General features: G+C 36.2%; 1 protein-coding gene across 4 annotated transcripts in view; it reads right to left on the bottom strand.

Moving 5' to 3' along the window:
• Positions 1–17,584: 17,584 nt before the first annotated feature.
• Positions 17,585–24,332, bottom strand: part of Pcdh17 (protocadherin 17) — a 90,417-nt gene continuing 83,669 nt past the window's right edge. For all 4 annotated transcript variants that reach the window (XM_085698284.2, XM_048421887.3, XM_085698285.2 and 1 more), the window contains one exon: positions 17,585–22,272. In XM_085698284.2, the coding sequence (XP_085554410.1) occupies positions 21,590–22,272 (683 nt within the window). In that variant the 3' untranslated portion in view covers positions 17,585–21,589. The remainder of the gene's footprint in view (positions 22,273–24,332) is intronic.

Below are 24,332 nucleotides of genomic sequence, written 5' to 3'. Positions count from 1 at the left end.
ACACCTAGTCTGTACCTTTCCTTGGCACATATCCCATGACTGTGGCATTTCCATTACCTTTGGGTTTCTAGGAAATCCAACTTTTACCTACACAACTTCAAACAATGACTTCCCTGAGCCTCCATGCAGAGACACCCCTGACACATGCCTGCTCTCAGTTGCTTTCCTGAACTGAGTTGGGATACTCCATAGCCACTTCCTTTTATCTTTGACTCGAAAAGCCATAAAAAATGTGGCAGAAGCTGCCAAGTTCTGCTGTTTGATGGGGCTGGAACTTGGCTTCAAATATATTTGCCTCAGCTTTTGTTGTTGGTTTCCTTCTCTGCTGAAGCCTTTCTCTAATTTCTTTTCAGAAGTTGAAAGCTTAGCTGGATGGGTCTTGCCCTCAGGTCACCAGTCCCTTTATTGCATTTAACATCCGGCTTTTCTTTAAATGTTTTATCTCCCTGAGCATTGGGTTTAGCTCTATTCCACTTCCTGTTTTTACTTTTCTCCTCAAACTGTACATTTTGCATTCTCTTTGTCCAGCTTTATCCTTTTTATTATAGATCTGTGTAAAAGTGATTGCCAATGACCATACAGCACAGTCAATACTAGGCTGTGTTGAAATTTTCTCCACTTGTAGAAGGAAGTTTTTGTGTCTCCCAGTCCTGCAGCTGTTCAATCCCAAAGAAACACACAGAGGCTTATATTAACTGTAAACTGTTTGGACTATTAGTTCAGGCTTGTTACTAACTAACCCTTAGAACTTAAATTAATCCATAATTCTTGTCTATGTTTAGCTACATGGTTTGGTACCTTCTCTCAGGAAAGCATTCTCATCTTGCTTCCTCTGCATCTGACTTGTGATTACCGCTGCCTTTTCTCTTCCCAGAATCCTCCTAGTCTGGTAGCCCCACCTAAAATTCCTGCCCGATTAATGACCAATCAGCATTTTATTAAAACAATATGAATGATAAATCTTTACAGTGTACAGCAACATTATCCCACAGCATCAGCTAAAATCATTAATCCAAATTCTTCAATTTTGCCTCAGGCAGATTCTTAGGAAAAGGGCAAAAATTATCCACATCCATTGCTCAGATATCACAAGAATGATAGTCTTCTTCCAGGCTGTGAACTAATAGTCTTACTTTCTGAAACATCTTAAGCAGGACCATTGTACTCTACATTGCTTTCAGCACCACTGTCTTCTGTTGTTCTAATAATGTGACCCATTAAGCCCCATTTAAAACATCCAACGACTTTCCTAATCCAATGTCCCAAAGTTTACATTCTACCAACAAACATCTTGGTTAGGAGTTCTATAGTAACGCCCAGCTCCCTGGCACCAACTTCTGTCATAATCACTGCTGTATGCTCTGAAAGAAACCATGGCCAAGGCAACTCTTGGAAAGGAAAGCATTTAATTGGGGGCTTGCTTGTAGTCTCAGAAGTTTATTTCTTTTTATTATAGTCTGGAGTATGAGAGCATGCAGGCAGATGCTAGAACAGTAGCTGAAAACCACTCCCTGATGTCTAGAGACAGAGAGGAGAGAGAGAGAGAGAGAGAGAGAGAGAGAGAGAGAGAGAGAGAGAGAGACTTTGTGCTTAGTAGGGCTTTTGAAACCTGCAAGCCTGTTCCCAGAGACATGCTTCCTTCAACAAGGCTAAGACTCTTCATCCTTTTAATATTTTCAAATAGTGCCACTCCCTGGTGAATACATGTTCAAGGATATACGCCTGTGGTATGTGGAGTTCTTATCCAAATCACCAAACTGTGTTTAAAAGAATGTTGTCAGAAGTCCACTTAGTGGAAAAGTAATATTTGGAATCTTCTAGGGGCATGGCCTATCTAGTCTCATGTTCTTGGCCACCAGAGTAGTTGCAGGCATGAATTCCATCTCTTGGAGTGGGCCTTATAGTGGTTGGTTGCTTCAACATCTTTTATGCCACTATTTCACCAGTATCTTTTGCAGTCAGGTAATCGTTGTAGATCACAATGTTTGCGTTTGGGCCAGTGTTTACTCTTTTTTTCTGGATATTGTGCTGAGTACCTTCTAGTACCATGAACACTAGTCTGTAGAGTTAAGGCTCTAGGTAGACACCAGCTCCGCTTCTGAGGAAGACTCCACTTTAAGGATTCGAGGAAGATTAATTATCAAGGTTTTGAGTAATTGGAAGTAGAAAGTTGGCATTTGGTTGTATTTTAAAAAAAAAAAAGCTGTAGATCATCATTTTGTTTTGTTTCTGTTTAATTTGATAACTCAAAGATCAATCTTGGGATACTTAGAGGATAAGATATTTATTAAATATAGAAAGTGAGTACTGTATTCGAAAAACAGAGTTTGGTACATGGAATTAGAATTTAGAGAAAGAAGTATAGGCTCAAGACAGGCAAGTAAGAAACATTTGCAAACAGATTGAAGCCAGAGACTATGACCTGTGAAGCAAGGACATGGAGCTAAGATCTGAGAGTTTAGGTTCTTTTGATTCTATTGTAAGCATTCTTTAACCTCTGAGCCATTTCTCCATTCTAAAATATGTTACTGTAATTGAAGAAATAAGTAAATCTTTTCACTTTCCTAAGTACTTTTGTATTTATTTTTATACATCAAATATTAATAATATTTTATTTTGTACATGATCTAATATATCTCAGCAAATATTTTATGTTTCCAAGTTAACTTGAAACATAAGGAAATTTCTCATTTATCAGTAATACTTATGAAAGCAATTTAACATGATTTAGGTGCTGTTTATAAATTATAAAGAAACACCATCCTTTTTATCTTTAGGGGAATCTATTGAAGAAAGCATAGTCTTATATTTATAAAGCATGGTGCTGATAATTTAAATTATTGCCCAAGGTCCTCCATTTCGCAATAATGTAACACATATTTCTCTCTATATTACCCTGGTGTCAAAGTTTGTGTTTTTAATTTACGGTTTCTAAATATAACTTATATTTTTGAAGGAATAAAGAAACAGACAGGGTATTTCAGGAGACCTTACACAATGAGTCTCAAGTATACTCATTCTTTTTATTTGCCTGTATTCATATGAGAAGACTCATAAAATGAATGCACGTGAATATCTCTGTTGTGCAATATATATATATATATATATATATATATATATTACTTCAGAATTTGTACATGATGTATATGGGGAAAAAAATTAAGGCAAATTCTTGAAAGGAGAGCAAGGCAAAGTACTAAACTTGTTCAGAAACATGACCTGAAGGCATCAAGTCAAAGGTTATAATTTTGACAGCTTGCAAATTTATGGAGGAAACCTTCACTTACTATAAAACAATGTGCTGGTTTGGTATAAATATTTTTTTTTCTGAAATGTTCCCTTAGGGACGACCAAATCTGTTGTTCAAACACTACCACCCACATCCATATGTATCATTTTTCCTGCCAATGTTTTTTAGTTTGCTTTTTGTTTTGTTTTGTTGTTTTGCTTTTGGCCGTCATGCAGACCTTAATCAGCCAATAGATATTCACACACACACACATATATCACAAGATATTACGACACATAGTACAAACTTCCAATTAAGGTATAAATGGAAGCTGCTTGCCAAATTTTAGTGCACCGAATTCTGCTTATTTGGTAATATGAGACATGGCCATTCTTCTAGACTCCAGATAATACATGAATGAATCTCAAATAACTCATTTTGAAAATGTGCCAAGCTATCACTTCCTTTTGAAGAAAATTATTTATTTATGTAGGGAAGAAGTCAGTCTTCTTCGAGTATCTCTTTCACTCTAGGTTAGCACACTGTTCTGTCACTTACTCAGCTTCAAGGGGTCGTCACACAGATTACTCCAAATTTATTTTTGCCTTAACACTAGATTTCTGGTAACACTAGATCACTAAATGCTTTCCTTATCATTTAACTATAAGTCTGCTATATACAAAAATGGAAATAATCAACATTTCCAGTGTGTTTTAATTAAAAACAACAGAGAAATACAACTCAAACTCATGAAGTGAGGACACATGGCGATGCCCCTGTTTACCACCTTGTTAAGAAGATGGCAAGGCTGGATCGATGAATAGATTCATAAGGAGTACCTTATGTCAGTGGCCTTTCTATATTTTGAAGACGATCACAATACATATGTCTTGTTATGGGGTCTCCCCGAATGACACTGATTTGATGCTGCCTACCAAATGGCAGACAGGGCATAGTTCTATTAAATTTATAAAATCAAACACACTTGCTATGGTTATATCACATGTCTTATAGTTTTAGCTACTCATTCTCCTGAACCTGATCATTTTTTCCCACATATTTTAGAGAAAATCTCTGTGCGGAAAATGATAAATAAACAGAAAAACTTCATACTTAACAATTTTAGATTGATAAAAACATCATAAAACAAGTTCCTTTAAAACATTTTCCTCCGATTCCATGAGTTCTCTTGGTTGAGCAGCTTTTAATATTAGGTATTGGAACATATCTATCCATATTGTTCAATTATATAACATTCATTATAAAATAACAAAAAACATTCTAGTTACCTCAAATATAAGAAAGACTATATTTTGCATGTTGCCCCAAAGAGAAAAAAAATTATGTAAATAATGCAGCCAAGCGAAAGACAGTGGTCTATGTATACTAAATAATGAATGCCTTACAATGGGCCAAAAAAGAGATAAGCGATAGGAGATTTACATCACTGCAAAGTGCAGCCCAGTTTAGCCCTGCTTGAAGCCACCTGCAGGGAGTCCTAAACAGTGCTAAATAGGCCATCTTTGCGCCTATTCACATTTCCAGTGACAAACTAGTGTTATGCAGAACACATGCAATGAGTTGCTCTTATTGAGTAAAATCATTTTGGAAGAATTTGAATCTCCTAAATTGAAATTGTGGTAACTATTTCTGTATTACCTTGCATATAAAATATTTTGTAGAGTACCAGTCAAAGTATGTGTTTACTCAGGTAATGCAACAAAATCAGCTTGAACGGACACTGCACTGTGTGCATATATTTCAAAATACCATCACTTATGCCAGAAATCCATAATACTTTCATTTTAAAGGAAAAGTAACTAATAGTAATTAACAAGTTTTGGTGGTTTGAATAAAAATGAAGCCACAAAAGGCTCATATATTTGAATTTTTGGTCACCAGGGAGTGGCACTATTTGAAAGGATTAGGAGGTTTGGCATTGTTGGATGAAGTGTTTTACTTGGAATGGGATTTGAGGTTGCAAAATCGCATGCCAAGAGTAGAGTTCATCTCCCCATACCTTCCTCTTTCTCGGTTTCTCTCTTTTTGCCTATGGAAAATCATGTACTTTTCTCATGTCTGCTCCTATGCTACCATGTCCCTACCGTTATTACCGTGAACTAAGATCTGAAACTGTAAGCAATCCCAAATCCCCATATATTTATAAAGGATGTTGTGGCCATGGTCTCTTCACAGCAATAGAACAATGACTAAGACACAAGTACATGGTTAGCTATCATTTTATGTATTCGAGTTACCTAACTGTTCATCGAACCTCAATTTATTTAAAGCAAATCACAAATGGCTACCATGTAAGCTATTGACAACATTTCTGTTAAGAAAGTCTAAAAGCTCTGATAAAAATTGAGATTTTCATAGGAATTCTGTTCTGCCTGAAAAAAGATCAAGAAAGTTTGCTTTCATTTGGAGACACAAATGAGCGGGTGTTCAATTTTAGGGTTCAAGGGAAATCAGAAAGAAAACTACCTTTTCCATAATAGATGTCGGTATTTTCAGTAGTGCTGGCTCAGCCTATAGACATTTAATTACGTACAATGTTCCAATTTTATACAGGCATTTTAAAAATGCTTTAATGGAAGAATGCAAGGAAAACAACATTGAGCACTTGCACGTTTTTCCTGTCTGTTTTTTTTTTTCTTCCTTAGTAGTTTTTCTACTTGTTTTTACATAGGTATGTGTTGACTTCTATGAAACACAGTGTTTCCTTCATGTTTTTAAAACATAATTCAGAAAAAGGACTACCTTTGTCTTCTTTCCCTCCATCAGGCCCCAAGTTCTTTCTCCTGTCCTTCCTTCTCAAATGTAAATAGGCCTGCATTTGGTCACTCATCTTGTTGGGACATCTTTGAAATTCAGATGCACTTGGGTTCAGGGATTACTTATCCACCCACAGTGGAAATTGTGTATTTTGTCAAATGCTGACCACATACACTTTCATTGGAGCACAGTTCTAAATAATTTTGAGTGCACTCTGAGCAAAGGTGAATTTACGATTCTAAATAAGAAATATTTGAAGTGGTGGCTTTTTTTATAATTTCATTGAAGTGTTATACTTTTCTACATTTTGAAATGATAGTTTTAGCAACCCTATTATATAGTAAGATTCAAGCATACCAGATGATATTGACTCTTTAATAATATAAGAAAGATAAAAACAATGACAAAAATGATCAGATGGGAAATCTATGCAAAATTTTATTTCTCAGTCAAAATTAATAAATAAAATTTTACAAGGACTATCAAGTGAGTTTATAGTATTCATAATCTATAAGTGCTTAAGAATTTCTTTGGTGTTAAGTAGCAAGGACAACGTAGAGAGTGTACTCTGAAAGAAATGAACTGTTTGGATAGCTTTGCTGGCTTGTAAGCAGTCCATATTACAAATAGTTAATTGAAAATATTCAATGTCTATATATATCTTTCATATAATATCGTCCTCCTTGGCAAGTTCTGTATTTCACATTTGATTTTTATGTTCACTTGCAAGTTTCCTGGGATCCACAATTCAAAGGGATTCTGTTGAAGGGAAATGAGTCTGTGATTCAGAATTCAGTGAGTCTAGTCCCTGCAGAAACTTGGCAGAGGACAGAATCAGTTCTTCAGATGCCAAATTCAGTGGCCCCAGGCCAGATGCTAATTTTGAATGCATGGCACACATCACTTTGTGTCTCGATTAAGCCATGTCTGTGAGACCCACGCAAATACTGCACCGGATCTCATGAGACACATGGATTAATGTTCAGTGTATCCTCGATTTAAATCTCTTTAACTGTGTAACTAAAATCACTTCTTGTCTGTCATAGTCTCTACGTTTTGAAAATAACAAATAACCCAAATTTAATTGACTTTCTCTTAGTGTTTACCTTGATTAGCATATTAATTCTGGTGAGTCATTCTTATAAGGTTTCAGAAAAATAGTCCTCCTTGAGTTTATAAATAAGATAAAATAATATAAGATTATTTTTCCTATCAGTTTGCTATTTTAAAATGTATTAGAAATATGTATATTCATTAAATGAGTCAGAGTCTTCAAAAGACTAATAAAAATTAGGGAGCATTGACAATTAAATGTCAGTATGCTATTATTTATGTGATCTTAATCATATCTCTGTTTCCTAATCTAGGTACCTTACCAGGATGGTTTCCTTTTCCTTTCATCTTGGGATGTTCTTCTAGCAACTTCCAATACAAGTCTATCCCCTGCGTCACTACGCTCCTTCGGATGCCTTTTGTAAATACACACACATTTGTTTTAAATTAAAGCAAAATGAGGTGGCTAATACAGAATTTTTAAGTAAGAGTTAGAGCTACTGAATAGCAAAGTCCTAATGTGCTGGCCTAATGTACTTACCTGACGCTCTGCCAGCTTGCTCAATTTGCAGCCCAGATTAAAAAGAAAAGAATGAATGGCTTAATCAGATGCCTATGTCTGTGTGAGCTGTAATAAAGTGAAGGATTCTTGTAAATCTCTTCTCTGGGAGATATACAGAAGTATTCTCTAGATACTGTAACAATTAAGGGGGAACCTCTGCCTGTGAGAAATCCTGCCCTTCTCTTTAGATGAAAAGTTCCATTACTTAAGTGATTGATTTTTTTTTCTTTTGTAAACTTTTTCTCTATGTAGCATTCTCCTTTTTTTCTGTGTTCCTCTTTGGTGTTTTATGCAATGCAGTGTTTAGTTACCATTGGATACTTAAAAAAGAAAGGAGAGTAAATGCCCAGGCCGGAATTAGAAACTTTTTGAATTGATGGCTTTTATTCCAGACAATCTTCTGACTAAACCTGCTGTTCCTTTTTCCTTTTCTTTCTTCTTTTTTAAAATTAAGGACTAACATATTTTAACTGAAACTATACTGTTGTTTTATAACATTCTGTGACGACATAGATACAAGAGCAGAAGAAACACTTGAGGCGCAAGAAAAACGTGTCCTCTCCTCCATCATTCATTCTATACTTATTTGAGTTCAAATGGGTCAGGTCTAAGTAGTGAGTATTATGTAGTCATATATAATGGAGATAAGACTGAGACCGTCTGACATCTCTTAATTTATTGATTCCACCAGCGTAATGCTAGCCACCTCCTGTTTTTATTATACCAGTTTAATGCCAGCCATTTCCTGTTTTCATTAGACCATTGTGATGCTAGCCTCCTACTGTTCTCATTAGTGCAGGACTGGGTAATGGCAGCCACCTCGTGTTTTCATTATAACAGAGCTGTATGGTGCCAGCTGCCACTTGGTTAACTTTACTGAAAAGCATTTGACCATGGACTCCATACTTCCGAAAGCTAGTGGCAAACAAGGTAAAGGCCTACAGGGTTCTGGTGAAGTGTTGGCAATGCTTAGCTGACTTCTTGGCTATTAATTTTTGACAGATGCAGTTGTTTGAACCAGCTAAGAAACAATAAACTGAGCAGACACTTAAAGTGGTTTTTTTTGAAAATTGTTTTCTATTGCTGCTTTCTTGATTGTGCATTGTTTTAGAACAGAGATCCTCAACCTGTGGGTTGATACCCCTTTGGGGTTTAACTATTCTTTTACAGGATCACCTAAGACCATCTGGAAAAGAAAAAAAAACAAATATTTACATTATTTTTCATAACAGTAGGAAAAAGTAGAGTTATGGAGTAGCAACAAAAGTAATTTTATGGTGGGGGTCACCACAGAATGAGAACTATATTAAAGTGTCCTAGAATTTGGAAGTTTGAGAAACACTATTTTAGAATAGTTGCTCTTTGAAAGATGCTCAAATAGAGTTTGAAGCTATGTCCTATGGTAATATTATGATGGATGTATGTTATTGACATGCATCCATTTGTCATAATCAATAACATTCATTGGGAACTTGCTATGAGTCTGCATGTATTAATGCTTTCCACCAGCTATCTGATTTGCTCCATGCATTTGCTAGGCACAGGAAACCACTTTCTAAAGATAACTCCAGTAGTACAGACAGTGAAAGCAACAATAAATATTTGTGACTTTCTGAAACTGAGAAGCTTATAAGACAAAAAGGCAGCCTACTGAATGGTAAACAATCTTTCTCTCCCCCCACATCAAATAGAGGACTAATCTCCAAAATACATAAAGAACTCAAGAAATCAGACATGAAAATACCAAAGAATCTAATTAAAAATGGGGTACAGATCTAAACAGAGAACTCTCAGCAGAAGAATCTCAAAGGACCAAAAGACACTTAAGGAAATACTCAACATTGTTAGCCATCACAAAAAGGTAAATCAAAACGATTTTGAGATACCATCTTACACCAGTCAGAATGGCTAAAATCAAAAACGCAAATAACAGCTTGTGCTGGAGAGGATGTGGAGTAAGGGGAACACTTTCTGGTAGAAATGTGAACAAGGGGAACACTTACTAGTAGGGATACCTGTTCAGCCTAGATATGGGGCGGGATGGGGGGCTTGGTCCTGCCTCAAATTGGTGTGCCAAAGTTTGTTGACTCCTCATGGGAAACCTTTCTCTGAAGAGTGGATGGGGGCTGAGGTGTGTGTGGAGGATCTTATTTCTGTTTTATAATTAAGAAAACACAAATAGAAGCTGGTGAATTATTCAGGGAGGACTCAATTATTTTCTTCTGTGTAAGATTACATATTATTTATGCTTTCATAAAACGTAATTTTTCCCTAACTTTTCCACTTTTTAGCTAGAAAAACATTCTAGACTATATGCAAGTATATAGATATAACCAGTTTCTAGTACCTCTTTCTTTGTGAAATGAAGGTATAAGTCTAGGTTTGACCCAAGGACTTCATGCGGTTCACTTTGGTACAAGGTCACAAGACTAGAGAGTGGTAAGTAGAGTTAGTATTCTCCCAAGACAGCCTAATGGCAGAGTTCATGGCAGCATCTAGTGTCCTCTACTTCCCTTCCCTAAACATAACCTGGAAAACTCCCAGTTCTATTCATTTGAGAATCAGTGTGATACAAAGACAAAATTTACAAAGACGAGGTGAATCTGGTTAATTACTAGCTTTAAATACTTTTGCTTATGTTTTATATTTTCCTAGTTTGTTCCTAATACATTTTAATCTATGAAACCACTAATAATACATTTTAGTAGTGCTATAGATATGAACTATATTATTGAAATATAAATTTTAGATGCTTTCTAAAGGACCTTTAAATGCATTTCTTTGCTTCATGAGAACATTTTGTGGATTTTTCCATTTATTACTTTAAAAAAACCCTCTCAACCATAATATTTATTTTACTAAATAAAGTAATTGACAAATGTGTGTAAATTTGCTGAAATGATGAAAAGCTCATGAGGACTGTAACCTGCCAGTGTTTTCTAGGAAGCAAACTTCTATCCATGTGTTAGGGAACTCTGAATGACTATAATGAGTCACTTTTAATGGCAGCTGTCACCCTGGGATTTGAACCTTGAAGTAGGTATGCTGATAGAAGGCAGTAGTTCAGCAAAAGGGAAAACACATCCACAAAGTCTATGTATGCTCTTGATTGCAGAAGGAGTCAGATAGCAATAATTTGCTATATTAGGCTGTCGTCATCAGGATAGGTGTCTGTGGCCAAAAGCTTAAGTTAAATAAGAGCAGTAGTATTAACGGTTGTGAGGTTGGTAGGTTATTTCACTGGCATGTCTCACTTGTCTTCGACATTTCCCAAAATAAATTTGCCCTCGCAGTGAACTTAGTATGGTTTAGGGAAATTACCTTCATTGAACTGAATGAATAAATAGGAAGGAGACAGAGGGAAGAAGGAGGGGTTGAAACCGAAACTGGCAACCTGTATGTGAGGGGAAGAATTATCAGTTTTACTCTTGTTTGCTTGAAACTGAATCCTGGCTGTTACATTCAGTGCTGCCAAGTGAGGAAGAGTGGGTACAATGCTTCTAATACTCATTCTCAGTTCCGAGTGCTTCTATTCTCTTAGTTTTGGTGTTCTATCTCAAATGGGGCAGGTGGCGTCATAACATTTGCTGTGAAATAAAATGCAAATTCCGCTATGCAAATAGACCATTAGGAAGTAAATTAGCTCGAACAGTAGTAGTGTATCACAATTGCATTGCTTCGCAATACAGCAATGTTTAATCAGAGAAACTGCACTCGAGGCTTTCATGTGTGGTAGCAGGTTCCTGAGTGTCCACTGGAAAGTTCAACCTCAGAGCTGAGGTTTTGCTTCTTTCTTCAGCCTCTTCATCAAAAACCTAACTGTGAGAGAAGTCCTAGTCTGTATGGAACCCCGGAATTCACCAGAGTGAATAGTGCACATTTATCGTTTAATGTACTTAGTCCATATTTATCCAAGTAAAATGGAATCTCAAATGTGCATTGGCTATGGTAATTACTATTTATATTAATTTGCCTGTCAATGCATAGACTTTCAACTTTGCCACCAGAGTTCTTGTCACCCTTTTAACACATTACCGTTATTATTTTAAAACTAGAGTCATTTCAAGTTCAAATTCATAAATGTGCATTGGAACCGCCTACCCTGCGTTACAGATGGGTAAAACAGAGTGTGTGTCAAGAGAAATAAGACTTTTAAGAAACTGTTTGCAGTCACCTTCCCCTCACCTCATTTAGAATGTCAATCTGACATTTTTTGGCATTTCATGTGTTACTTTGAAAGAACTAAAGTCAGTGCCTAGAAGATCAATAAACTCATCAATTCTGTGGCAGCGGGCTTACACATGGTCACTAACTCCGGCTTGAGCAATGTGTTTGTCTGATCTCCATTTCATATCATCACGTTTTTGTATGTGGCTTCCACAAATCCCAATGGCAGAGACAGATTCAAAACACACACTCACACACACACACACACACACACACACACACACACACACACAATGACTATAGTCCTGAGGATAGAAATGTGTCATAGCAACTGACCTATAAGATTAGACTTTTGAGACAGCTCCCAAGTCTGATTCCTTTCTTCACCTTTGGGAGTTGGGATTCTCTTCCACCTTAGGGTATGGGTTCTAAGACCCTTTATCAAGATTAAAAGCAACAAAAGCAACAGCTTCTTCATTCCTGGCCAATTGGCACTGATTAGAGTCAGAGATAAGAATGTCAGTGGGAGAAGGACACTGATGCTGTCAGTTATCAGAAAAGACAATGCAGAGAAGCACTCAGTCCTAAGAAACTTAAAATCGCCCAGACTCCTATCTAAACTCAGAAAGAAAACACACTATCTAATTAACCTCAATATCAAACATTTAAACCCCAGAGTTGCTTGCTCTTCTATTTTACAAACTGCACCATTTTATATCATACACAGAATTTCTCAAACTGGGAATCATGTTGATTTGGGTATTTTCTTTTTCTGTCTGTAGATAGCCACCATACACATTGTAGAATGTTTAACCACTCCTTCAGCTTCTACATACCACTATGATTTAATGACAAAACATTATCAGTGAACATTGTTAAACAACCTTAAGGGGGAAAATTACCCCATTTTGAAATTACCATTGTATGTTCATTGATGTTCTACTTAAGACTGGAAATATGTATGTTAGTATATTCCTGGAATATCTATGCACTTGGATAGGCTACTTCTGCCTGCCTGAAGAGGCTGGGATAACATCAGGAACAATTATTGAAATTATTCTAGCTAGCAGAATTCTTACCGTATATCCCAAGAGGTACTTACAGAATCCAGAAATATTAAAAAGTCACCGTCACCAATTCCGGGATGGAAGACTTCCATATCCTTGATTTTCACCTTCATTTGGCTTTCCAAAGCAGCGAAAATGATTACAGATTTGAGAGGAAGAATTATTTCTGGGAAGTTGGAAACACACATAAATACTCTGCTGAAGTCTTGAAGCTGAGAATTTCAAGTTTCAGCAGAGCTGGCGCTGCCTCTCGATAACTGGACCAGACCCAAGTACAAGGTGCTATTAGGCAGCATCATATAAAGAATGGATCACCAGGCAGCAGCAAGCTGTCCTCGTGTTATTTTCCCGAATTCACATTCAGCTTGGCAGGACTTCGGCAGAACTCTCCCAGCCAGTAATGCTAATTCAGGTGTCCTTACATCTCTTCACCTTTACAATAGACATTCTTGTGGCATCTCCTAAACTGCACATTTGGATCATCCTAACTTGATTTAACATGCCTCTTCAACCCCTTCTACCATCCATATCAGAAAATATCCTGACGTATTTTAACAGCTTTGTACACACCTGTCTCTATGTCCAAAATGCCTTTCCTATACAGCTCTGCTGACCAGATTGCTGCCCCTTTCTTCAGTGCTCAGTCAAATCTGCTTTCTCCAGGAAGCTGCGTACTTCAGATTCCTTACCTGAGAATGTTTCTGTTTCAATCCCTCTCTTTTCTAAGCACCAGTGACTCACATTTCTCACATAGCACAAACAAAACTGTGCCTTTTACAAATTTCTTAATTTCTCAGGCCATTGTAATTATATAGAGGCAGAAGCGGCATTTAGCTCATGTGTATCTATCCCATTTTGCCAAAATATGCAAACCATGCTCCATAGATCAGTGCTGAACTAATTGGAAATGCCAGATTTCTGCAAAAGAAGAAGGTATTTTTTTATACGCTCATTCATTCCCTTTCCTCTGGTTTATGAGCAGAGAGTAACTTTTTACGTTTAATCAAAATTAAAAAGATGAAGTGTAAGTAGAGTATTTGAATTGAATTATGGAGATGTTTAAGGAAGATGTGTAGGAAGAGCAATCATAACAGTCTCAGAGGATCTTTACTTATCTTCCATCAAAGTCAAACATTTAACATCATGAGATCTTAATAAGAGGATTTTTTAATATATAGGAATTGGTGATAATATAGCAAGATCATGCATTTTCTGATGACTTATTCAGACTTCTTATGAAGTACTCAGCACCCCTACAGAAATTTTTTCTAAAAATTCCTATTCCTGACCTACTTTCACTTTGTGTACTTCGTGTTAGAAATCATTATGCATTTGTCAATCTTAACACTCCATGTGGGAGTTTAAAAAGGATTGCAAGTTTTCATATAGGTCTAGAAAATTGAAATGGAAAATTTTCACTTAATATAATCATAAGATAAGTCGTCAGTAGCTCCACAAATAATTTGAAACATATGGACTTATAGAAGTTATTTTAATAAATAGATGAGAAAGGTAACATAGCATATAGGTAATAGTTAGAGAAATCTATGAAAAGAAGATAAAATAAGGTAACCCCTTTAAGAAAGTTTACAAATGTTACAGGATGTTCATTCAATTTATCACAAGATGTAATTTGTATGAGTCATATTTTTTAAAAAAATTAAAATTTCCAAACTCTCTTAATAACACAAACTTCTAGATGTAATAGACTTTAAAATGTAGGAGTAAGGGAAAATAGCTTCAAAATAAAATTTAAGAATTGTTAGATAATAAGTACTGAGCTACTTAACTGTCTAATGAAATTAAAGAATATCACATCTGATCCATTTTTATTTAGATTTTAAAAATATATAGCAATAAATTAGTGGTAGAGGGATATTAGTATAATTGGTCTTCTTGAGAATAAGATTGGGTTTCTGTGAGTTTGTGGGAGATAATAAATTGAAATTATTTTTAATTGATTAATTGAAATCAAATCAGCTTCACTTTTGATGAACTACAATGAATTTGACTGTGATGGTATTGCTGCTTTTCTGTCTGACCTCTGAAGAGACCCATTGTCTACTACACAGTCAGAGTGGAGGAGGAGTCAAGTTCAAATATGTTAGGCATCATTTAGCCATATCAAATTGCTTGACTTGTCCTTTATTTTATGTTAGTAACTCTTGAAATTGTTAGATTCTCATCCACTTATATGTATGTATATATACTTTTAATATTACTAAATTTTATAGAATCATTTCTAAGAAAACAATTAACAACCTTATTGGTTAGGCATATACAAATTTCATGATTTAACATAATTAAATGAACATCTGCATGATTGTTTCCAAGTGAATGCATACTAAATTCACCAGAAAACTGATTTTCTATCATTTGGGGTTGGGGAGAGATAATAACACAAAAGTTGTATAACACTTTTAAAGATGACAATTATCCAGTTATCAATATTTGGTCTTATGTCTTCTACAATTTTATTCTAAGTCTAATTTTAGAAAAAGATGTCCTTTTGTTCTGTAAATTCCATTTGGTAGCTGTAATATAGGATTTGGAAATAATTATAAATAACAGTGAAAGAAAGAGCGTAATATTAAGACAGACACAATTCAATAGTCTGCTCAAGCACTATCACTATACACACACAGACACACACAGACACACACACACACACACACACACACACACACACACACACACTCACCTTCCAGGACTGCCTGCAACTCAGGAGTCCACTTCCTCAGTCTCCCAAGTATTAGGGTGACAGACATACACCACCGCATTTAAGACAAGAATGATGCCTGTGACTCTCATAATATGTGTTTCTTGTGTGTTTGTTTGTTTTATTTTCTTGGAGACTGAAAGTGCATTCTTCCTTTTCAAATTATTCACAGAAAGTTAGAAACTATCAACATAGTAAAGATAGAGAAGTATTAAAAGGAAACTAATATTGGCAACATAATTTGAAAAGAGGTTTCAGGTGATGACTATTTGGAGAAGAAATGAAATGTTGCAAGATTTTAAACTTGAGAAAATCTGGACTGGCCACTCAAATTCGATACCTACTTCGAAGTGCAGGCCTCTTAGCTGCTTCTCCTTCGATGTGTTCTGCTGCTTTGGGGCTCCACGTGAATTAATTGTATAAAGCTTTGCAACATAGAAAGTCTTCTAGAGCCAGAATTTCCCTATCTCAAATAAGTTTATGCAATTATTTTGCTTGTTGATCTGAGTGCCACAGTAAACCATGAAAGAAATAAGAATACTTGTCATGTAAACTGTCACAAATGCCAATTACTTCAACAAAATACAAGCTATGAAAAATGGACCAAAGCTCAAAATTTGGGTTTTACCTCTAAAAGGAATGCTGAAACTTTTTGAGTAAGTTCTGTGACTTTGTGGAGCTATAAACTTACAATATCTCATAGCAAAAATAGGTTATGTTGTTCAAAAATAACTGAAGTAATACATTTTTAAGCTAATGGGTGATGAGTCAGCCTATGTGAGCCGCAGTTTTTGCTGCCATCTTCAAAAGCAGCTGTAATTTCTGAGACTGGCATGTCATGGACTAAGAGGTTCCCGTAAGCTGTGCTCAAGATCGCCTCCTAATTGTGTCATAGCCAGAGAGGGCGCTTCACCTGAATGATTCCATTCTCCCTCAACCATCATCACATGATTCACATGACAGAATTGTCAGTGCCTCGATCTACGCTTTAAAGCAATGAATGGAATTGGCTAACGGTGTTTGCACTCCTATGAAAGAGCAAGTCAGTTCCGATGTTCATAGGTATCACTAAGATATAAACTGTAAAAACTCTGCACGCAAAATGTGGTGTTTCTCTGAACTTTAGAACCCTTCTATAGCCATTAAAATCTAGCTTAAGGTTCAAGGAAAGAAAAAGTCCTACATATAAATGAACCAAAGTGTGGATAGATAATTATTTAATCTGTGCTAATATTTTAAATTAAGGCAACAAAAATTGTGGATGATGTCATAAAAAAACTAAAACAAAACTGCCTACGAAGCAAGATATTTTGTGGGTGTGAATTGTAAAAGTTGTCACCTGACGTGAATTAGCAAGAATGCAGAGTGTCTGAGGTAATTCAGGAAAACCAGGAGTAATCCAATGCACTTTCTGAAGAACTGGGTGGACTAAAACTTTCCTAGTTGTTTTGATCACCTGATTGCATCCCAAGAATCACCTTGCAGCCACAGAGTAATATTGGGGCATATTAACTGGTCAGGCAAACGAATGAGTTCAACAAATGCTTACCGAAATGATAAGAAGCTTATGGTTTTAAAATGTTTAAATAAACGTACACTTCCTGTAAATGTTTTACAAACAGATGCCTTGAACATTCATATGAGACAGGGAGGAATTTTATGAAGTGACTTTTCTGCAAAATTACGGGATATTATATCAAATTATTATTACACCAAATGTAAATATGAGAGGTATAAGAATACATAGGTCATAGTTTCCTGGTAATTATTTGACTAGCTCACTTATCTAAGATATTTAAAAGAATATTAATTCATTTCTGTTAGAAACTAATGGCAGGCATTATTAATTAACTTTTAAAATCTCCTTTTATGGAAAAGTAGATAATTAGCAAAGACAATTATAATACCACATTTGTTTTTCCAAAATAATTACGGTTAGAGTCCTTGGTGGTGTGCAGTGTAGAATACATCACCTCTGTATTAATGAATTCACAGGAAGGCAACACCACTATTAGTAATAGCTTTTTATTCAGAGTCCTCATTTTCCAGACAGGTCACATGAAACACAGCCATTAAACATTAGCGTTGAGATAAATTCATACAATGTATGCTGCTTTTTGTTGTCGCTGTCCTTGTTCACCAATCACTTGGTGCAGGAAGAACCTTATGAAGTGATGGGACTGATCAATGGAAATAGCTAACCTGCAAAACACTGGGGCCAGGAGAGTCCGACTTTAATCACGTCTCTTTCAATTAGGCTTCAAATCAACACAACTTGATACCCAAAACTCTCGTGGAATTAATGCGCTGATAAATGTTGTCTCTTGTCAAAAGAATATAATTAGACAATAATGAGTAGGTACACATTATGCTGGTCCTTAGTCTATTTGTTGACCCCAGCAACTTCCACTCCATTAGACAACAAACAGCTTTTAACCTGGTTCTCATAAGCATACTGCTCATTACTACATGGCTATTTTTTGTGGTGCTTTTTTTTTTTTTTAAATTTGAGCAGCGCCTACATCCTTAGAAAGAAAGCTACGTTTTATAAGAACTCAGTTAATTTAGGGAAAGAAACAATCAATTTCTCACCCAGGAATTCAGTGACTCTATGGCACAGGTTCCAATTTTTGTCTGTTGTATGCAATGGGGGTAAGTGTGTTGCTTAAAGAAACAATGTGAAAACCTTCTTTGAGATTACATAAGACATTGCTCTTAAATATTTACTTTGATATGGTATCACACTTATTCTTACTGTTTTGAACTTTAATGAAAACATTTTCATTATTAACATATGGCGAACAATTTCACTACTGAAGTTTTATTTGTAGTTCACCACTAAGCATTTTTTAGTATTTTGAGTCTTTTGATAAATTTTCCAAAATGGAATTTTCCTCTACTTGAATAGCTCTAGAGACATAAAAGACATTATTTTTCATCTTATGTATGTATGTTTGTGAAGCATTCTAAATTCCAGAAACGTCTTCAACTCTACAGATTCTGTACCACCCATTAGAGACATTGTTCCCCAAATGTATGATTTTGGCATCGCAAAGGCTTCCTTGGAAGCCAAGCACCAGAGTTCTGTGATGAAGGCAGGTCCCAGGGAGATGAATGAAAGCAAGATTCCCTCAACTACAAAAGCCCAGAGTCCTGACTTGAACTACCACCAACTTGTAAATAAATAATCACTACTAAATACAGAGAATGTATTAAACAGCTAATACTAGTAAATCACTGGTGGCCGCTTCTCGTCAATCCCTCACATATTGGCACAGCCAATTCTGAGACTTGCATGGTGTTTCGGGGTCATCAGACACTGTACATTGAACAACTGCTTACTTAGAATTAAGACGTTTTAAAAAATAAACCTATTCTTTGTGTTGAATTCATTTGCAGACTGCTTAGATTTTACTAAGTGGTTATCTGAGTAGTGAGAGAGAGGCAAAGCTTGGAAAGACTAAAAGGAAAGCGTTTTCCATCGTAGTTTTCAACTATCTATCAAGCTAAGTCATTTTGTAGTCTCCTGGAACAAAAGTAATATCATAGAACAGAGACAACACACTGTAGATACATAAATTGGCCAAAATATGGGGTCAATTGTGTTTCACATTTACAAGATCCTTTCTTTTCTAATTTAAACATGTATGGATAGCAGAAAGCAAGAGTGGAGCTGTGGAAAGGCTGTTACCAAGAACCAAGGGCGGTTCTCAAGAGAATAAGGCTGTTGGGAGTCACCCATTTTTTACCCCCAAAGCAATTTTTGCGAGTGAGGTACTATCTTAAACTTCCGTGAAATGATGGAAAGAGTTCCAGCGGATATTTTTTAACTACAAAACTTAATTTGGTTCAATGTTTGTTTTACTTTTCCTTTTGTTTTTAGTATAAGGATTTTATGACATTAATGCTGTTTCCACACTGGCTTGGTGGCCAGAAAAGAAGGCACAAAATTCTCTCCCAGTTTGTAAATAATCATTTTTTTTCTGCTCCAGTGCACAAACAGCTTTTATTTAACTCAGCACCACGTTTTCCAAGGTATGGGCTCAAACTGTTTGCCATGAAGCTGTTAAATGCCAAAAACAAAATTTAAATGCTGAAGGAAAATGTCAATCAAGGCATTTCTCCATCTGCTACTACTTCTGTGAGTGCTAATTTTATTTTTCCCAATTCCTGAAATTAGAGTTGTCTTAGCTTAAGAAGGAAGTAAGTTGGAAACTTGCTAAATGTCATAAGAAAAGGTGCAACCAAGTGATGGAATAAAGGGTATTGTTCTCAAAGGACACAAAGAAAAGGAGGCAGAATAACACAGAGATAAAGAAAAACAAATTTTGTTAAGACCAAGACCACTTAAAACACAATACACAATGCATGTAACCAGTACTGGTACTACACATGCATTAAAACATTTCTCATGTTTAGTAATATGATGTACACATACACCTGAACCACTGAAGATACTTTTAAGAACCAATCAATGCTATGATATCTACATAGGCAGAAGCTTTATGTTATTGAAAACATGGTAAAGAATTTTCAGGTATTGGTACAAAATGTAGTTCTTGTGATTTATCATGACTTTAATCAAAGCTTCTACAAGGACTTGCACAGAACTATGACTGACAGATGTATTTTTTTTTTTTTGGACCTTTCAGTTAGCTCCATCAGCTCACTCAAACACATTTTGAACAGAATTATGTACTGTAGTACTTGGTAGACTATACATTAAACAAGAGACTTTGCTCTGAGGCACTGCTTCCCACGCTCCATGGGGAAAAGGAAGCAGGAAAAAACAAAACTCATAGAGTTCGACAGCTACCGAGGCAACACTTGCCATTTACAATATAAGCCCAAATATTTTTGCAACACAACTATATATTAATTTAATAAAATACACAATATAGCTCTTATACACTCAACAATTTGGCTCATATGCACGGAATCTGCAATAAATCAATAAAAATATGTCATTTGATGTAAACACATTGAATCTTCTTACATCTGCACATTTAAATGGTCACGTGGTTTGTTATGTCTAATTTTTTTCACGTTCCTCAGCTACTTTAGTGCCCAAAAATGAATTAAACATTTTAGTCATCTTCATCTTCATTTTCTCTCAATATTACCACTCAATAAGAGCCCATGATTCAGATTTGCTCAAATGTAACACAAACTCACCATCATTTATTTCTTTGTTGGACACTAAAATGCTAAATAGACATTTTTAAGTCTTCAAATTTTCTTCTTTAATGAAGTGAATAGGTCTGTATGTGTTCAGGACAACACGGACTATATCTTTTTACATTGAACTTTTATACGACATGAGGTGTCTTACAAATGACCAAGGTTTTTTTCGTTGTTGTATTTTTTTTTCTGTTTTGTGATTATTATTATATATATATTTTTGCTTTCTGACTAATGATATGAAATGGTCTTTGTGTTTCTATGCTTGGCAGGTACTTTATACAGAAATGTTTACCACAAATATGTGTTAATGTTTGGTGTAGCTTGGACTACTGCAAGGTCTTTTCAGGACTTTCAGTAGAAGCCTGTGATGTCAGCTAGAAACCCAGCACAGATAACAAATAAGACCCTGCTTTGTATGGGGTTTATAGGTAAACAGTTAAGTCAGCATCGATCTCGGAGGACAGTCTTAGAGCAATCAGAAAAACTTTAAGTCTCACGCTGAGTACCTTCCTAACAGATTGTCAAAAGGTAACTTGTCTCCTCATCCTCCTTTGTCTTCTCTCTCTCCTCCGTTTTCTTCACTCTCTCTTTTCTCGTTTCTCCTTAAGCGTCATTAATTCTGTCCTAATATATGTTTGGTCAAAACCATTGTTATTTCTGTAAAAGAAACAGCAGTGAAAAGAACATACTTGTGGGCACTTCAGATGTTCACTAAAAGCCTTAAAGCAGCACTGTTCCTGGTCCACTCCCGGAAAATGCGTTGTCACTTGGGGGGTAATCATGTTTTAATCAACAGAAGAGACAAGAAAACGCCAAGGCCCTTTCCCCCCTCACTTTCTCACAGCTACAGGGTCATTCCCCCGGCAGTCCTGCAAGAGCTTGTCAATCTCTCTCACAACTTCTTCTGCATCCACGGACTCTCTGCCCAGATCTCTGTTGGAGTGGTCAAGCTGTTCCAGCACGGCTCCCATCTCGCTGGAATCCCTGCTGGCTCTGGAATGCACATCCGCAAAAACTCTTGCCATCTGCTCAGAAGCCATGAAGGAAGGGTCTCTTGGTTGCTTACTGGGCGACAGGTACTGACTGTCGGTAGGCAGGTAGGAGCTGCTTGCTTCGGCTAGAGCCCCCGGTTTTGCTTCGCAGCCATCCAGGGAGCCTTTTGTGGAGGCGCAAGGCTCAATGCATGCCTTGGTCGGGCTGTTAGATGCTGAGGGGACCTCTTGGAGGAGAGGGCTCAGGGCACGTTTGGCTTTTAAATAAGGTTTCACATTGGCAATGAGAATAGTGTGCTCTCGCTTGTCTTTTCCAAATGTACAAAAAGTCTTTTTCCCAGTGGGGTTCACAGTTTCATAAGTCTCAGTCTCAACATTAGCTTCAACTGTGGGTACAAAGAGATTTGTGCGGTAATCTGCGTTTTCAGCCTGATTGGCTGCAGGGAACTGTGGCATCCAACACCTATCAGAATGACCAAGCACTCGGCATTCATCCGTGCAATTAATGCACTCTTCCGGTTCTGCAAAACAAAAGAAAGAGAACAGCAAATCCAATGATTAGAATTTCATTGACATTTCTACTTGAGGCTGTGATCAGCTCTCAGTGGGCTTGCTTGACCTCTGGTCTCTTAATTAAAAAGGAAAAGAAAACAATAATTAAAACATTTCAGGATGGTTGCATAAACCTGCTGGTTGAGACAATGGTTTTATTTAAGACTATTCTCCAGATATTAACGAATTCCCATAGCCTGGGAAGAAGTAAAAAGCGGCCACTGGAGAATGACTCTCGGTGGAATCACTGTAACCTAATCCCCTGGGGAATTCACTCTTTGTTCTATGGAACCTGTCCTGGAAACAGTGCATTTCAAAAAAGCCAGTCAGGAACCAATTTGTTAAATCAAATAACAGGTAAAGAGTGGATCACAAATCTCCATAAAAAGTGCTAAACAACTTTTAAAATATTTCATCCTTATTTTCCTTGTAATTGTTATTTTGGTGACAGACATGAAATAAAAGGGTTGCTTTCTAAGCTGATTTTTTTCCCCACTGAGAGTGGAAAATGGAGTTTTTTTCCTATCAGACTGTGTTATGAATAAGCTTGTCAAAAGAGCACTTTCCTGTTTCATTATATATGCATGTGAATCCTGTTATCAATTTCCTTTACTTTCGGGTTTTGTTTTTGCTGTAAGTAGGTGAAAATGGATTTACTCAAAAGGTACAGTCAGAATAATGACACTTCGTGATTTCCTACCCTAAGAAAAAATGTTTTCTGTGTGAACTTGTACTTCTCTCTTTTGCCAATAGAGGTTGGAGAATTTATACAAAACATTATTTAATGACTACTATTTTAAAGATACGGAAGAGGAAACATGAAGTAAAATGCCTTTGTTGTGCTGGTAGCTATGAACTTCCTATTGACCCCAATATGTTTAACCCATGTCAATGAATTACGCTCTCTCAGTTGTTCTTTCCTCTGTGAGTGATTGCTTTTCTTTTGTTTAATGATACACTTTAGATCAGGGACTTCTACTAGGATTAGAGGATATTTACAATTTGCCTCTATGTGATGGGAGGAGAATTCCCTACACATTTAGCAGCCCTGGGGTTTGCCTTTTAATTGATGCTAGATGATTGCTACAAATAAATGGTGTGTTCTGCAAGGAAAGACAAGTCTAGAAACAATACATTTGAAATAGGAAACAGCAAATTTAGAATGATTTGTATGGTAATAGTTCAAAGTCATACAAAACATTTGATTTTATATTTAAAGCCCATAGAGAGTGTCTTATCAATCAGCCAAGCATACCCACAAACTATTTTACCACATGAAATTTGAGCCATGAAATAATAGTTATTTTACCAAGTATCAGAGTGACACCTTGACAAGACAAAATATTGTGATATTTCATAGCATGCATAATTTACACTTGCGAATTTTTTAAAAGTATTTAGTCTGCTTGCATCTATTTTAACTTGCCATTTTTAAATAAATATTTTCCTTGGAATAAATGCAGTATTCCCTTTTAAACTTATTATGTAAAGTAGGCAAGAATCTTGAGGAGTAGTCTGAATCATGAGCCAATAGAGAATACAGTCTCTGACTGGAAGCCTGCTAAGAGGAACATGAACCACTTGAGAAGAACCCGGACCCTCAGAACATTGTGGAAAGTCTCATTATGTATTTAAATAAGAGTTCAGGTTACAGTGTATTTTTAATGTCTGAACGGTTCAGCATCAGATATTTTCATTACCTAATCTGAATGGCCATCATGACTTTGTTAATCTTTCTTTATCTTAAAATAATTTACAACTAATATACTCTTTTTGAAATTTGCCGACATGGTTTTATATTTCGATATTGACTGGACTTCCATTTCAGCTTTTTAAATAACCAGCACTGAATGAAGTCAACATGGATTTAAGGTCAGAGAGAGAGAAAAATTTAATGCAGATTTAAGAAAACATGAATCGACCCTGAATTTGAAGCCACCAACCTAAAATGACTGTGCTTCGTCGCTGCACATCACAGCTTTGTACTCGACTCCTTTATGTCACATTCAGGGGAGCAAACTTCGAGTAT

Source organism: Myodes glareolus, chromosome 12, assembly GCF_982192425.1.
Source record: "Myodes glareolus chromosome 12, mMyoGla1.1, whole genome shotgun sequence".
Lineage (NCBI taxonomy): Eukaryota > Metazoa > Chordata > Mammalia > Rodentia > Cricetidae > Myodes > Myodes glareolus.
Note: the sequence above shows the minus strand (reverse complement) of the source record. Positions and strands in the feature narration are given on the sequence as shown.